We start from the raw sequence: 17,762 nt of genomic DNA on the forward strand, positions 1-17,762 counted from the left end.
ACTATTACACATTGATGAACTAACTTATAGGTTACCTAATGGGGCTATATAAGTGACATTATTTAAATCCAACCTTTATTTAACTTCTTGAGCCTAGGGGGCGCCATTTCGACTTTGTAAAAATGTGTTCCCAAATTAAACTGCCTCGTACTCAATTCTTGCTCGTACAATATGCATATTATTATTACTATTGGATAGAAAACACTCTCTAGTTTCTAAAACCGTTTGAATTATTTCTCTGAGTGAAACAGAACTCATTCTGCAGCACATTTCCTGTCAGGGAGTGAGATTTCAGAAATCGAGGTCCCTGTTCTGAGGTCAGTTTATAAGTCCCCATGTAAGCCATCGGGCTACATGCACTGCATACGCCTTCCTCTAGATGTCAGTAAGCGGTGAGAATTTGAATGGAGTCGATTGCGCAATCTGGGGCCCTATATAAGACCGTGGGACGGAAGTACCGTCCTTTTCAACGGTGCGCCTGGCGCAGCAGGGACATCACTATGGTCTCCTGCAAAGCTTTCGTTTTAGCAGTTCTGTATCTACGGTCATGTTTTTATTCGTTATAGTTGTTAAAGACATCATAAGGTAGTTAATTTAAACCGACTTATAGCAGTTTATTGCGATTTTCTGGGATTTCTTTGTCATGCGCTTTCACGAGTTGGACACCTCTCCAGTGGGTGGCTAACGTTAGCGGCTATTTCGACAGGACAAGAGGACATCTTTCAACCAAAAGACGATTGTTCTGGAGAAAAGACACCTTGCCCAAGATTCTGATGGAAGCTCAGCAAATAGTAAGGGGTCTTTATGCTGTTAATTCGTACTTATGTTGACAAATGTCAAATAATAATTCCGCCATGAATTATGGTGCGGTCTCGCTTTAGCGCACGCTGTATTGCGCAGTAACGTTAATTTTAAAAATCTAACACAGCGATTGCATTAAGAACTAATTTATCTTTCATTTGCTGTCCAATCTGTATTTTTTAGTCAAGTTTATGAATAGTTTGATTAGATTAGGTGCCTCTCCAAGATGGCGCCGGACAGATTGCTTGTAGTTTTGGCCACTAATCACATTGTATAACCACGATTTGTGCCGCTAAATATGCACATTTTCGAACAAACTCTATATGCATTGTGTAATATGATGTTATAGGACTGTCATCTGAAGAATTTTGAGAAGGTTAGTGAAAAAATTAATATCTTTTGGTGGTTTATACGTTATCGCTATGTTTGGCTTGAATCAATGCTGTTGTGATGTTTGCTATTGTGGTAAGCTAATATAACGCTATATTGTGTTTTCGCTGTAAAACACTTAGAAAATCTGAAATATTGTCTGGATTCACAAGATCTGTGTCTTTCATTTGCTGTACGCTGTGTATTTTTAAGAAATGTTTTATGATGAGTAATTAGGTAATACACGTTGCTCTCTGTAGTTATTCTAGTCGCTTTGGTGAGAGTTGTGATGGTGGCTGCAATGGTAAACTATGATTTATACCTGAAATATGCAAATTTTTCTAACAAAACGTATGCTATACAATAAATATGTTATCAGACTGTCATCTGATGAAGTTGTTTCTTGGTTAGTGGCTATTTATATCTTTATTTGGTCGAATTTGTGATAGCTACTGATGGAGTAAAAAACTGGTGGAGTAAAAAAAGTGGTGTCTTTTGCTAACGTGGTTAGCTAATAGATTTACATATTGTGTCTTCCCTGTAAAACATTTTAAAAATCAGAAATGATGGCTGGATTCACAAGATGTGTATCTTTCATTTGGTGTCTTGGACTTGTGATTTCATGAACATTTTATTATATGATATCCCTGTGGCTTTAGGCTAAGCTATGCTAGTCAGCTTTTTTGATGGGGGGGATCCCGGATCCGGGTTTGGGAGGTGTTAGAGGTTAACTAGGCAAGTCTGTGAAATAAATACAAATAAAAAGTGCACTGCTCTTGACAAGGGCCCAATATAGCGAATATGGTGCCATTTGGAATGCACCCACTATCTTAGAAAGCAGTAGGTCCTGGGGGAGGCTCCTAGTTTTACAGTAACTAGGCCAGTAGGAAAGGGCAGGAAACATCAATAAGGAAGAACCCGCAATTCTCAGCTCTCTTAATTAGGCTGCATTTTAATTGTGTATTAATGATTTCTCTCTCTCCCAATCCCTCCATTTCACTCCCCCTCTCTAGGTTGCGGTGGTGAAGATGAAGAACACAGAACGCGTTTACGCCATGAAGATCCTGAACAAGTGGGAGATGCTGAAGAGAGCCGAGGTATGGATCATACTGTAGTGTCCAAAATCTCCAATTGAAGACTGTAAATAGAAGTGCTAGAAGTCCCAGTCAAGTCAAGGTCCTGCACTGGATGTAGTTTTATTTATATGTGATAGAGAAGACCCATTTCTGCATTCTGATTTGTGCTCCAAATACAGTGAGGGAAAAAAGTATTTGATCCCCTGCTGATTTTTCACATTTGCCCACTGACAAAGAAATGATCAGTCTATAATTTTAATGGTAGGTTTATTTGAACAGTGAGAAACAGAATAACAACAAAAAAATCCAGAAAAAACGCATGTCAAAAATGTTATAAATTGATTTGCATTTTAATGAGGGAAATAAGTATTTGACCCCTCTGCAAAACATTACTTAGTACTTGGTGGTAAAACCCTTGTTGGCAATCACAGAGGTCAGACGTTTCTTGTAGTTGGCCACCAGGTTTGCACACATCTCAGGAGGGATTTTGTCCCACTCCTCTTTGCAGATCTTCTCCAAGTCATGAAGGTTTCGAGACTGACGTTTGGCAACTCGAACCTTCAGCTCCCTCCACAGATTTTCTATGGGATTAAGGTCTGGAGACTGGCTAGGCCACTCCAGGACCTTAATGTGCTTCTTCTTGAGCCACTCCTTTGTTGCCTTGGCCAGCCGTGCTGCCTTGTCAAGGGCCAGCCGTGCTGCCTTGCCAAGGGCCAGCCGTGCTGCCTTGCCAAGGGCCAGCCGTGCTGCCTTGCCAAGGGCCAGCCGTGCTGCCTTGCCAAGGGCCAGCCGTGCTGCCTTGCCAAGGGCCAGCCGTGCTGCCTTGCCAAGGGCCAGCCGTGCTGCCTTGCCAAGGGCCAGCCGTGCTGCCTTGCCAAGGGCCAGCCGTGCTGCCTTGCCAAGGGCCAGCCGTGCTGCCTTGCCAAGGGCCAGCCGTGCTGCCTTGCCAAGGGCCAGCCGTGCTGCCTTGCCAAGGGCCAGCCGTGCTGCCTTGCCAAGGGCCAGCCGTGCTGCCTTGTTCTGAGCCAATTGCTTTTGCTAAGTCCTTTTTTGTAGCACCTGACCACACGACTGAACAGTAGCCAAGGTGCGACAAAACTAGGGCCTGTAGGACCTGCCTTGTTGACAGTGTTAAGAAGGCAGAGCATCACTTTATTGTAGACAGACTTCTCCCCATCTTAGCTACTGTTGTATCAATATGTTCTGCTTAAATGACTACAGAACCGTTGCACTCACGTCCGTAGCCATGAAGTGCTTTGAAAGGCTGGTAATTGCTCACATCAACACCATTATCCCAGAAACCCTAGACCCACTTCAATTTGCATACCGCCCAAACAGATCCACAAATGATGCAATCTCTATTGCACTCCACACTGCCCTTTCACACCTGGACAAAAGGAACACCTACGTGAGAATGCTATTCATTGACTACAGCTCAGCGTTCAACACCATAATGCCCTCAAAGCTCATCACTAAGCTAAGGATCATGGGGCTAAACACCTCCCTCTGCAACTGGATCCTGCACTTCCTGATGGGCCACCCCCAGGTGGTGAGGGTAGGTAGCAACACATCTGCCATGCTGATCCTCAACACTGGAGCCCCACAGGGGTGTGTGCTCAGTCCCCTCCTGTACTCCCTGTTCACCCACGACTGCGTGGCCAGGTACGACTCCAACACCATCATTAAGTTTGCAGACGACACATCAGTGGTAGGCCTGATCACCGACAACGAATGGACAGCCTATAGGGAGGAGGACAGAGACCTGGCTGGGTGGTGCCAGAATAACAACCTATCCCTCAACATAACCAAGACTAAGGAGATGATTGTGGACAACAGGAAAAGGAGTACCGAGCAGGCCCCCATTCTCATCGACGGGTCTGTAGTGTCCACATCACCAACAAACTAGACAGTTGTAAAGAGGGAACGACAAAGCCTATTCCCCCCTCAGGATACTAAAAAGATTTGGCATGGGTCCTCAGATCCTCAAAAGGTTCTACAGCTGCAACATTGAGAGCATCCTGACTGGTTGCATCACTGCCTAGTACGGCAACTGCTCGGCCTCCGACCGTAAGGCACTACAGAGGGTATTGTGTACGGCCCAGTACATCACTGGGGCTAAGCAGCCTGCCATCCAGGACCTCTACACCAGGCGGTGTCAGAGGAAGGCCCTAAACATTTTGAAAGACCCCACCCACCCCAGTCAGACAGTTCTCTCTGCTACCGCATGGCAAGCGGTACCGGAGTGCCAAGTCCAAGGACCAAATGGCTTCTCAACGGCGTTTACCCCCAAGCCATAAGACTCCTGAACCGGTAATCAAATGGCTACCCGGACTATTTGCGTTGTCCCACCCCCAACCCCTCTTTATACTGCTGCTGCTCTCTGTTTACCATATATGCATAGTCACTTTAATAAGGATTGGCGTTCCGTCAACGGGACAGTTGTAAATCATGCAGCCCGTTGTGTCAAGATGGCACATTTTAGAGAAACAGCAAATGTTGGTACATAGCAGTGTCTTATATTGGCTGAAAGCTTAAAGTCTTGTTAATATAACTGCACTGTCCAATTTACAGTAGCTATTACTGCGAGAAAATGCCATGCTATTGTTTGAGGAGAGCTAACAAAACACTTTTTTCAACGCGATAGGTTTGATAAATTCACCTCTGAAGGTGAAATGTGTACTTACATTCTGAAATCTTGCTCTGATTTATCATCCAAAGGGTCCCAGAGATAACATGAAGTGTAGTTTTGTTAGATAAAATCATTTTTCATATCCTTAAAAGGTCCATATAGCACGTGCGATCAATTTTGTATTTCCACTCGTTCAATTTTCAAAGAAAGGAATCTGTGAAAATGTCACCCTAAACGTTGTTTCAACGAGTCAAATCACTTTAGAATCTATTCCTCAGAGATCCAAGAATCTAATAAGACTTCACTATTTGATTAGGGGTGTAGTATATCCTATAAGACACCATATTTGGTCAGAGAGCGACGCCTTCATGGCACGCCGATGATGCGGGCGGCCATCACTTGAACAACTATCTTTGTCAAATAAGCCATATATCTATCGTAAAATGTAGCTTCTAACCTTGTACGACAGCATGCCTTTTCATTTTGAACGAAAATTATAAGGATAGTAAGAGTTATGAAAACTGGTTGTTTTGCAAATGTTGATCTTATAATATGGCTACTAATACTTGGAAAGCTAAATTAAAGTCCGAGTATACAGATTTGACGATATTCTTGCAGAAAAATGGAATATGAATGCGACGATGTCTTCACGATTTGCCCAAATGTACCTGGGAACTTCACACTATGTCTTATTGTTCACTCATTTTTCAAGTTATCCATCTGTAACTTTGCACATACCCTGCTGCCATCTTCTGGACACTATCGGAAATACAACCAGAGTAATGGCTATACTATGACCTTCCTCTTGCATTTCAAAGATGGTGGTAGAAAAATACCGGTTTGGTTTTTCTTTGTATTTTCTCATACCAGATCTATTGTGTTATATTCTCCTACATTCAATTTACATTTCCACAAACTTCAAAGTGTTTCCTTTGAAATGGTACCAAGAATATGCATATCCTTGCTTCAGGGCCTGAGCTACAGGCAGTTAGATTTGGGTATGTCATTTTAGGCAGAAATTGAAAAAAAGGGGGCTATCCCTATTACCTATACATTCATGTTCATACTACCTCAATTAGCCCGACTAACCGGTGCCCCCGCACATTGGCTACCCGGACTATCTGCATTGTGTCCCGCCACCCACCAACCCCTCTTTAAGCAACTGCTACTCTCTGTTTATCATATATGCATAGTCACTTTAACCATATCCACATGCACATACTACCTCAATCAGACCGACTAACCAGTGCCTGTATATAGCCTCGCTACTGTTATTATTCACTGTCTTTTTACTGGTGTTTTATTTCCTTATCTTTTGTTCACCTAATACCTATTTTTTACTTAAAAAGTGCACTGTTGGTTAGGGTCTGTAAGTAAGCATTTCACTGTAAGGTTGTATTACCTGTTGTATTCGGCGCACGTGATAAATAAACTTTGATTGACATATGCTAGTGCTTTTGCTGTTAGGCCTTCTCATCTTGTTGGCTGACGAAAAGTCATAAGTAATTTTTTCAAAATGCACCTCAGAATTTGATAAGGACACGCACAGTTGCGTCCCCGATGTGTCCATCTTCACTTGTAGCCTTTGAGAAAGACCCAATCATGTGACAGATCCATGTGAGTGAGAGGTGCTTCGGCATGTAGCCGGGATAAAGGAATTACAATTATTATGTTCAGCCCAAGGGCACAATTGCCGCTGGTCTCAAAAGGCATGGATTTTTTAGGGGGCATTACAGCCGCACAAAGGGGATGCAGCTGGGAAATTCGAGGCATTATCAAGTGCTTGTCAAATTGTTAATGAGAGACTGATGAAGTGTGTACAGCCTGCGCAAGGAACAAATCAGAGCTCATGCCTTTCTTGCAATTGTTTTTCATATCACCATTAGTCACATTATGCAGCCTTAGAATGTATTAAAAATCAAAACATATAGGCCAACATTTGTATCACAACTAAAGTTACATTAATAACTCTAAATTAAGCAAATAGGAGTACCTGTTTCTTTGTTAACCGCTCAACACAGAATAGCCACATAGCAATATCCTTTCTATTTGATTCAGCTATGTCCAATTGTATTCTTTATACTATAAAATAATATGAAATAATTCCACTGAACTCTAAGCAAATTTTGTCTGCTAAAAAGAGCTTGTGTAGCCCACAGCCATATGGCATAGCCAGATCAGGGACTAACATAAGGACAACTCAGAGTATGCTATTCTGTTCTTCTGAAATAGACTACATTTTCTTCATATCATGTTTCTTTAAATCTGTCTAAAATAAATAATGGATTTATTGTGATGGTGAAGGATATATTACATGGATTTATTGTGATGGTGAAGGATATATTACATGGATTTAGTGTGATGGTAAAGGATATAATACATGGATTTAGTGTGATGGTGAAGGATATATTACATGGATTTAGTGTGATGGTGAAGGATATATTACATGGATTTAGTGTGATGGTAAAGGATATATTACATGGATTTATTGTGATGGTGAAGGCTATATTACATGGATTTATTGTGATGGTGAATGATATATTACATGGATTTATTGTGATGGTGAAGGATATATTACATGGATTTAGTGTGATGGTGAAGAATATATTACATGGATTTATTGTGATGGTGAAGGATATATATTACATGGATTTATTGTGATGGTGAAGGATATATTACATGGATTTAGTGTGATGGTAAAGGATATATTACATGGATTTAGTGTGATGGTGAAGGATATATTACATGGATTTAGTGTGATGGTGAAGGATATATTACATGGATTTATTGTGATGGTAAAGGATATATTACATGGATTTATTGTGATGGTGAAGGATATATTACATGGATTTATTGTGAAGGTGTAGACTATATTACATGGATTTATTGTGATGGTGAAGGATATATTACATGGATTTATTGTGATGGTGAAGGATATATTACATGGATTTATTGTGATGGTGAAGGATATATTACATGGATTTAGTGTGATGGTGAAGGATATATTACATGGATTTAGTGGACATTTTAAAATGTAGATGTTCCAAAGGTCTGCATCAGTGGCTGGGGTAGGCTATGCACCAGGAGGTGCTAAATGTGTTTTCGTTAATGAACGGTCAATTTCCGTGAGACCGGCAGTTTTTTGTTTGACATTCACCGGCTGACTAAATTGAATGACCGCCACAGCCCTAACTATTACCCTTGGAGGCTCGGCTTTAGTATAATACCTCTGTCCCAGAGTATATTTAGCCAGGTTGCCCCTAACCATTGATCCAGGGTCAGATATTAATTCATCCCTGTAATGCTCAAGGTTAGGATTGATCCTAATCAACTCATCCTAGAGGACAAGGACATTGAGCTGAACCTAGTCAGCGCCTCTGGAGATCTTCTGGTTTAGGGTGAATTTGCTCCTGGATGTTGTTCTTGGGCCAGTTTTGCATTCCCCTCACACCGGTGTATTCTAAGCTTGGAGAGTGGAGGGCCAGACCAGGACGGCCACTTTCTTAGACTGTGCCGCTCTCCACATCTTGACCTAGTTTCAGCTCAATGGGCTCTGACAGTGGCCTGAGGCCCCGATACGCTGCGTCGCGGGAGCTTTTGTCAGTAATGATCAGTAATCCCCATCCCACAATCCCTCAGTGTGTTTGCAGCCTAGGCAAGACGGGCGTGCAGTTAACGATTGTACTGTACACACAGCACTGCTTGCAGCATGGCATTCCAACCAGCAGCGGAGGAAACTTTAGTATTTAAAGATGAGTAGATAAAAATAAATAGGTAAAAAAATTGGTATTTAGATCCAAGATAGATGGATAGACGGATGGGATTCGCAAACAAACCACTGCTTAATTAATAACTATGACGACAAATATTTGTCAACAACCTATTTTCCCTGACGAACACTGATGACTATAACGAGACCAGATGCCATGAAAAAAATGCGAGAATTCCATGTAAGACTAACGTGCTGAGAAGACCGTGCATCCGCCATTCGCGCGCGTGTTGAGTTTGTCCAATCACACCAGACGCAATCAGGACACGCAGGGTGTGTACCTTAACTAATCTGCCAATCACCCACGTGGGTATATGCTCCCGAGTGGTGCAGCGGTCTATAGCACAGCATCTCAGTGCTTGAGGCGTCACTACAGACACCCTGGTTCGAATCCAGACTGTATCACAACTGACCGTGATTGGGAGGTCTCGTAGGGCGGCACACAATTGGCCCAGCGTCGTCCAGGTTTGGCCGGTGTAGGCTGTCATTCTAAATAAGAATTTGTTCTTACCTGACTTGCCTAGTTAAATAAAGGTTAAATATGATTATTTTTTAAATATGTTCCTAAAACCCAACGAGGAGATGGGAGAGGTGGGACTTGCAGCGCGTTTTCAAAAATGGATTATATTTTAGCGCCTGGCTATGCAGATGCACGCAAGCAGTTTGGATGAAGTAATTGAATAACATGTGCATTTATTGAGCAATGTGCGCAACGGGAGAGGTGTGGTCAGCATGTGATGGACACTCAATTTGACATCAACTCTCCTTTTCATCAGTTTTTTCCAATCAGTAGCATGCATGGCTTTGCATAATATTTATTCCCTCTTTGGCCGAATTAACGTCTTTTAGTTGCGCGGTCTGATTGAGCGGATCTGCCCAGCTGTCCCATACCGCTCCCAGCTGGTCACTTCAGTCACTCGTCAATCTTTGGAACTGAAGGGCAGCCAGGACATTTCAATAGTAACTAACCTAAACTAGAAACAATGTTTTCCCTCCCTTACTTTCATGTAGGCTATTTTTGCTTTGATCACATCAGAAGCTCTTTTTTGCCATGTGCTCTGTTCATCTCTGTTGCCGCTCTCGCGAGTGCATTTGTTTTTTCCCGATTGGAAATATTAATGCTATTTGCTGAATATTAGGAGCAGTAATATTGCTGGCATTGTTGGAATGCTCAGATTCTCCTCTTGATTAAGGGAATCGTTGTTATTCACTCCCATCCTAAGGTTATGGTGGGAAGGAAAAATCTGTATGCCTAAATTGTTTAACCTGTAGCCAAGGCTTTCTAGCCTAGGCTACAGTGTATTTGGAAAGTATTCAGACCCCTTGACTTTTCCATGTTATGTTACAGCATTATTCTAGAATTCAGTACTGTTGAAGCACCTTTGGCAGCGATTATAGCCTCGAGTCTTCTTGGGTATGAAGCAACAAGTTTGGCACACCTGTTTTAGGGGAGTTTCTCTGGTTGGATGGGTTGCTGCACATCTATTTTCAGGTCTCTCCAGAGATGTTCGATCAGGTTCAAGTCCGGGCTCTGGCTGGGACACTCAAGGACATTCAGAGGCTTGTCCCGAAGCCACTCCTGCGTTGTCTTGGCAGTGTACATAAGGTCATTATCCTGTTGGAGGGTGAACCTTCGCCCAGTCTGAGGTCCTGAGTGCTCTGGAGCAGGTTTTCATCAAGGATCTCTCTGTACTTTGCTCCGTTCATCTTTCCCTCAATCCTGACTAGTCTCCCAGTCCCTGCTGCTGAAAAACATCCCCACAGCATAATGCTGCCACCACCATGCTTCACCGTAGGGATGGTGCATGGTTTCCGGCAGACGTGACACTTGGCATTCAGGCCAAAGAGTTCAATATTGGTTTCATCAGACCAGAGAATCTTGTTTCTCATCAACTCAAATGTATTTATATAGCCCTTCTTACATCAGCTTTAATCGCAAAGTGGTGTACAGAAACCCAGCCTAAAACCCCAAACAGCAAGCAATGCAGGTGTAGAAGCACGGTGGCTAGGAACAACTCCCTAGAAAGGCCAAAACCTAGGAAGAAACCGAGAGGAACCAGGCTATGAGGGGTGGCCAGTCCTCATGTCCTAACCAACTTGCCAAAACTAGTTTGTTAACAAGAAATTTGTGGAGTAGTTGAAAAATGAGTTCTAATGAATCCAACCTAAGTGTATGTAAACTTCTGACTTCAATTGTGTATATTTATAAAATGGCAAACATTTCTAAAAAACAGTTTTGGCTTTGTCATTTTGGGGTATTGTGTGCAGTTTGATTAAAATGTGTATCCATTTTAGAATAAGACTATAACGTAACAATGTGGGAAAAGGGAAGGGGTCTGAATACTTTCCTAATGAACTGTATATGGTAATTCATTGCTGGCATTGGTTACAATCTGCCAATAGCAATGCGTCAGCTATATGAGGGGATAGTAGGCCTAGTTGGAGATGGCTGTCTTAATTTACACTATATAAGTTAAAGGTAAATCTGAATTATCTAATGAAGAAAAAAAATACAGTGACTAAAATGACTGTGACTAAACTAGAGTAAAATAGTCCAGAGATTTAGTCGACTGATATGAACTAAAACTAAGGATGAAATTACTAAAATGGGACTAAAACTAAATCTAAAATACCTGACAAAATGTACTAGTGTCAAATCCACAGTTAGAACACAGTACATTGTTTGTCATGAGGTTTGGCCCTGGATTGTGACGTCAATCTGGTCAAATACTGTAGCTACAAACAGTTGTTTGAGTATGCCCTTTGCCCAATAGGTTATTGCTTATTTTGTATATTATTTTCAGTTTAGGAATAGATTTAGTAAGCATCTGTACCTTTTTTTTTTTATATAATTTTTTTGCAATTGAAAACTATTGGTCAAGGTCAGGTTGTAAAGTAGCATTTCACGAGCCGGAACGGCTCATTGGAGCAGGAGTCGATCTGCTGTTTCTGTAGCGTGAGGCAGCTTGACGTAGAAGTACCCCCTCTGGACGGGGACGCTAGTCTGTTGCAGGTCCTTGCCCCTAATCCACCTCTTTAATGCTGAGTGCCAAGCAGACACTCATAGACTCCCATTTTTAGTATTTGGTATAACTTGGCCAGGTATCAAACTCCCAACCTTCCAATCTCAGGCGGACACTCAAACCACAAAGCTGGTACATTTATGTTTTTTTTTAACCATTTGTTGGCATTTAGAGTGCCCAATTAGTGAGCTATTTTGATAATATGGACCAAATTGACCTATTAGGGCATTATACACTGAGTGTACAAAGCATTAGCAACACCTGCTCTTTACGTAACATAGACTGGCCAGGTGAATTCAGGTGAAAGCTATGCTCCCTTATTGATGTCACTTGTTAAATCCACTTCAATCAGTCTAGAGAAGGATTTTTAAGCCTTGGGACAATCAAGACATGCATTGTGTGTGTGTGTGTGTGCCATTCAGAGGGTGAATGGGGATGACAAACACCTTGAGTCCATGCTCTGATGAATTGAGGCTGTTCTGAGGGCAAAAGGGGGTGCAAAACAATAGTAGGGAGGTGTACATGCAGAGTGTCTTTTAGACACATTCATACGTTTCAAATTTTGCACACAAAAGTAGGGTTGCAAAATTCCCAGAAGCTTTGCTAAAGTTCCCATGTTTTTCCAGAGAACCTGTTTGGAGGATTCCTGGAAAGGTGGGAATAGCAAACAGCACTGTACATAACGGTAATACTGTTTACCCTCATGACATCAGTCTTGACATGTAATAAGGAGCATGAGTGAGAGCGAGCAAGTGGGGGATCTATGAATGACCATTTGTGTGTGAGGGAAATTGTGAGAAAGACTGCTCGAGTGAGAGGATGAGTACGGGAACTTAGTGACTGAGAGGAGGGTCAAAGATGTGGTTTTTAGTGACAGAGGGGGAGGAGGGTCATTGATGTGGTTTTCAAGAATTCCTCATTCAGACTGACCTGTATGAAATTGACCTTTTTAAAATAGTTTTCCAATTCTCAGTTGATCCACATTTGTGTGTGTGTGTGTGTATGTGTATGCGCGTTCTTGTGTGCACGAAAGTAGGGAATATGTCATAGCTGACCCCTCGATGTCATTGTTTCCTACACAGACGGCGTGTTTCCGCGAGGAGAGAAACGTTCTAGTGAACGGAGACTGCCAGTGGATCACCACCCTCCACTACGCCTTCCAGGATGACAACTTCCTGGTAACAGCTTTACACACACACACACACATTATGTTCTTCTATCCTCATGGGTACCTAAAGTACATTTACATTCAAAATCCTATTTTCCTTTACCTTAACCCCAAACCCTTACCCTAACTCCTAAATCTAACCACTAAACCCTTACTCTAGTTGTAACCCTAACCCTTAAACTAAAATAGCCTTTGTCCTCATGGGGATGTGGAAAATGTCTCCACGAGGGAGGTTTTCTCTTGTTTGACTATCCTTGTGGGGACATTTGGGGATTTTAGGTCCCCACAAGGATAGAAGAACCAACACACACACACTTGTATGTACTCTGTCTGGGTGTGTAGTATCTGTGTGTGTTGCTGTATAGTGCATTTAGAAAGTATTCAGACCCCTTGACTTTTTCCACATTTTGTTACGTTACAGCCTCATTCTAAAATTGATTCAATGTATTTATTTCCTCATCAATCTACCCGCAATGCCCCATAATGATAAAGCGAAAACAGGTTTTTCAAAAAATTGGGGGAAATTATTAAATACTAAAAACAAAAATACCTTATTTACATAAGTATTCAGACCCTTTTGCTATGAGACTCGCAATTGAGCTCAGGTGCATCCTGTTTTCAGTCACACCTAAGAAGAATCGAGGCTGTAATCGCTGCCAAAGATGTTTCAACAAAGTTCTGAGTGAAGGATCTGGATGCTTATGTAAATGTGAAATTTCAGTTTTTTTATTTGAATAAATTTGCTAGAATTTCTAAAATCAATTTTTTGCTTTGCCATTATCTCTGTAGTACCTGATGATGGACCACTGTGTGTGAACACAATATAACCTGTCTCTCCTCTGTAGTACCTGGCGATGGACCACTGTGTGTGAACACAATATAACCTGTCTCTCCTCTGTAGTACCTGGTGATGGACTACTATGTGGGCGGTGACCTCTTGACCCTGCTCAGTAAGTTCGAGGACCGTCTCCCAGAGGACATGTCCAAGTTCTATGTGGCAGAGATGGTGCTGGCCATCCACTCTATACACCAACAACACTACGTCCACAGGTAAGAGGGATGTGTGTCTGTGACCGATATATAGAAAGGCAGAGCTCTCTCTGGAAGTGTTTTGAAGAGAGGTGAGTGTGAATGTGTAACAGGTACAGAGTAGGCAGAGCTCTCTCTGGAAGTGTTTGAAGAGAGGTGAGTGTGAATGTGTAACAGGTACAGAGTAGGCAGAGCTCTCTCTGAGAGGGAACTGTGTGGAAGTGCTGAAGTGTGTGTGTTAGGGGGTTTCTCCCCACGTGACTGGCCCTGTACCGGATGCCCGGGATGTGTGTGGATGTGGGATATGGAAGAGTATTTTCCTGGAAGCAATGCCCCCTGGGAAATACAGTCCTGGCCAGCCATCCTGCGCTGCTGCTTCCTTCCTGCCCGACCCACAGACAGAGGCTGCTCTCCCATTCTTTATTACTCTACCCTTCTCCCTGAAGTGTGCACTTGTTCACTCCCCCTCATGGATTTAAAAAGGAAAGAAGGGACTTATTTGATGATTGTGCTGAAAAACTCCCTGTAAGCCCCATGCTTACACCAAAACCTATTCCCCCTCAGGATTCTTAAAATGTTTTGCATGGGTCCTCAGATCCTCAAAAGATTTTATAGCTGCACCAACGAGAGCATCCTAATGGGTTGCATCACTGCCTGGTATGGCAACTGCTCAGCCTCCGACCGCATGGCACTACAGAGGGTACCACTAGGCTACCTGCCGCCCCAGTGTGTCTGTGTGTGTGTGCCCAGTACATCACCGGGACCAAGCTTCCTGCCATCCAGGACCTCTATACCAGGCGGTGTCAGAGAAAGGCCCTAAAAATCATCAAAGACTCCAGCCACCCTAGTCATAGACTGTTTTCTCTGCCACCGCACGGCAAGCGGTACCGGAGCGCCAAGTCTAGGTCCAAGAGGCTTCTAAAAAGCTTCTACCCCCAAGCCATAAGACTCCTGAACAGCTAGTCAAATGGCTACCCAGACTATTTGCATTGCCCCCCCCCCCCACACACTGCTACTACTCTGTTATTATCTATGCATAGCCACTTTAACAACTCTACCTACATGTACGTAATTACCTCAAAACCTCGACACCGGTGCCCCCCACACATTGACTCTGTTCCGGTACCCCCTGTATATAGACCCGCTATTGTTATTCGCTGCTGCTCTTTAATTATTTGTTTTTCATATCTCTTCTTAATTGTTTTTTAGGTATTTTCTTAACTGCATTGTTGGTTAAGGACTTGTAAATAAGCATTTTGCTGTAAGGTTGTATTCGGCACGTGACAAATAAAATTGTATTTGATTTGATCTAATGCTTTGGAATCTGTGAGGAGGACTGAACGGGGTGGGAATTTGACCACAGCCAGAGAGAGGAAGGGTCTGGTACCATTTCGACCTGTAGTCCTTTTCCCTTAGCCCCTACCCATCTGAATGGGATAGATAGGTGTAATTGCCAACAATGCGGCGAAAGAAGGCTTTCCAATTGGGCTAAGTGGAGCCTTCTGCAAATTGCTTTTCCTCCTATGGCATCCTTTCAGTATTGGGAACACCGGAGGGGCCAGATGCCACAATGGAACGGGCCGTATTAGACTGTGATGTACTGCAGTGAGATAGAGGGGGAAACTGAGGGAGAGGGACAAGATTAATCAACGGAGGGAGGGAAAGAGATGAAGGGTGGGATAGAAGGGGAACGATGAGAGAGGGAGAGAGATGAAGTGTGAGAGAGAGGGAGCAACAGAACGAGAGAATGAAAGTGTCGGGGGAAGCCTTCTCTCTGTGACACACACTCCGACACACTTGCTGACTCACACACACTCTAAAACACACACACACACACACACACACACAAACACACACACACACACTAGAGCTGGGACTATAAACCGAAAATGATTCACTGACTTTACCGATCAGTTATCGCAGGCATTTTGCTGATATCGTTCGTTGCGATAAGTAGCCTATACTAGAGAAATGTGAAGTTTGAAATTAAATACGTTTGCATATATGAGTGATTGTAACACTTATTGTTAACCCCGTACACTCATACCTGTACACAGGTTGAAAATGGCAGATTTGAGCACTAATATACACTTAAATTGGGACGTATGCAACAACAGAATGTAATTGTCAGAGCTCTGGCTCTGCGCTTCACGGTGCGGTATGGGTTTTGACTGACAACCGTTCTGAATTTGAGCACCACGCGTGACAGGAAGTTGTCCCCATCCCTCCCTGTAATTGGGCAACTTTTGCAATTTTTTTGTCGTCTGAGTGAGGGAAATGCTGAAAAAACCGCCATAAAAAAGCCAGACGACGGTTTGCAACTGCACATGGGGACAAAGATTGTACTTTTTGGAGAAATGTCCACTGGTCTGATGACACAAAAATCATGCATCATGTTGTGGGGTGCTTTGCTGCAGGAGGGACTGGTGCACTTCCCAAAATAGATGGCATCATGAGGGAGGGAAATTGTGGGTATATTGAAGCAACATCTCAAGACATCAGTCAGGAAGTTAAAGCTTGGTCGCAAATGGGTCTTCCAAATGGACAATGACCGCAAGCATACTTCCAAAGTTGTGGCAAAATGGCTTAAGGACAACAAGTCAAGGTATTGGAGTGGCCATCAAAGCCCTCACTTCAATCCTATAGAAAATTTGTGAGCAGAACTGAAAAAGCGTGTGCGAGCAAGGAGGCCTACAAACCTGACTCAGTTACACCAGCTCTGTCAAGAGGAATTGGTCAAATTCACCCAACTTATTGTGGGAAGCTTTGGAAGGCTACCCAAAACGTTTGACTCAAGTTAAACAATTTAAAGGCAATGCTATCAAATACTAATTGAGTGTATGTAAACTTCTGACCCACTGGGAATGTGATGAAAGAAATAAAAAGCTGAAATAAATCATTTTCTCTTCTATTACTCTGACATTTCACATTCTTAAAATAAAGTGGTGATCCTAACTGACCTAAGACAGGGAATTGTTACTAGGATTAAATGTCAGGAGTTGTGAAAAACTGAGTTGAAATGTATCTAGCTAAAATGTATGTAAACTTCCGACTTCAACTGTATCCCACATTTTCCAGGAATATTCTTATCACGTTACTGAACGTATCCAGAGTATTTTCAGATTTCGTTATCAACGAATGCGGCGAAAAGTACTGTAAAATGTCCCATTTCAAATCAACAGTGGTAATGTTTGGAATCAGTCTTGTCAGGCGTAAAGGGTTAATGGGACAAGTGATGGCTACGACCGTCGTGGTAGTTGTTTAAAGGATAAAGGAACTGTGAAATTAGAAGAGCCATGGTAGATTGCTTTCGTGCACTAATTGACGAACACACCACCTTACAGTTTGATTGTTCTCTACTCTAATGGTTGTGTGTGGATGCTTCGGTTTGTGGGAGAGAGAGAATGAGTGTGTCTGTGAAGAGAAATGCATGAACAAAGGTGTGTGTGTATTAATATTGTGTGTGTGGCCTATTAGTTTGCGTTGGGCTGGTTGTGTTTAGGTGTTTATGCCGTGCCCACTGTGCCCAGCATGGTGCCAGGATTAGTACAACAGAGGGCACTGGCAGGGAGCGGGAGTAGAGGGGGAACGGGAGAGAGAGGGGACGGTGGGTGAACAATGGCGAGCTGTTCAGCTCAGATTGCCACCCGGGAGAGAAATGTTGAGGGGAGGGTGTGTGTATTGAGCCGTACATTTTAACTGATGCACTTTAAGGTGCTCTTTAAGACAATGTCACAATCATATACAGGGCTATATATTGGTGGAGAGGAGACACACATGGCCAATCCTAACCATTTCTGTCTCTCTCTCTCTCTCTCTCTCTCTACCTCTCTCTCTCTACCTCTCTCTCTCTACCTCTCTCTCTCTACCTCTCTCTCTCTACCTCTCTCTCTCTACC

General features: G+C 42.9%; 1 protein-coding gene across 1 annotated transcript in view; it reads left to right on the forward strand.

Moving 5' to 3' along the window:
- Positions 1 to 17,762, forward strand: part of LOC120019609 (serine/threonine-protein kinase MRCK beta-like) — a 119,339-nt gene that overhangs the window by 34,122 nt on the left and 67,455 nt on the right. Inside the window, exons 3-5 of the mRNA XM_038962951.1 lie at positions 2,184 to 2,267; positions 12,750 to 12,845; positions 13,737 to 13,885. Of these exons, the coding sequence (XP_038818879.1) occupies positions 2,184 to 2,267; positions 12,750 to 12,845; positions 13,737 to 13,885 (329 nt within the window). The remainder of the gene's footprint in view (positions 1 to 2,183; positions 2,268 to 12,749; positions 12,846 to 13,736; positions 13,886 to 17,762) is intronic.

The sequence above is a fragment of the Salvelinus namaycush genome, chromosome 24 (genome assembly GCF_016432855.1).
Source record: "Salvelinus namaycush isolate Seneca chromosome 24, SaNama_1.0, whole genome shotgun sequence".
Classification (NCBI taxonomy): domain Eukaryota; kingdom Metazoa; phylum Chordata; class Actinopteri; order Salmoniformes; family Salmonidae; genus Salvelinus; species Salvelinus namaycush.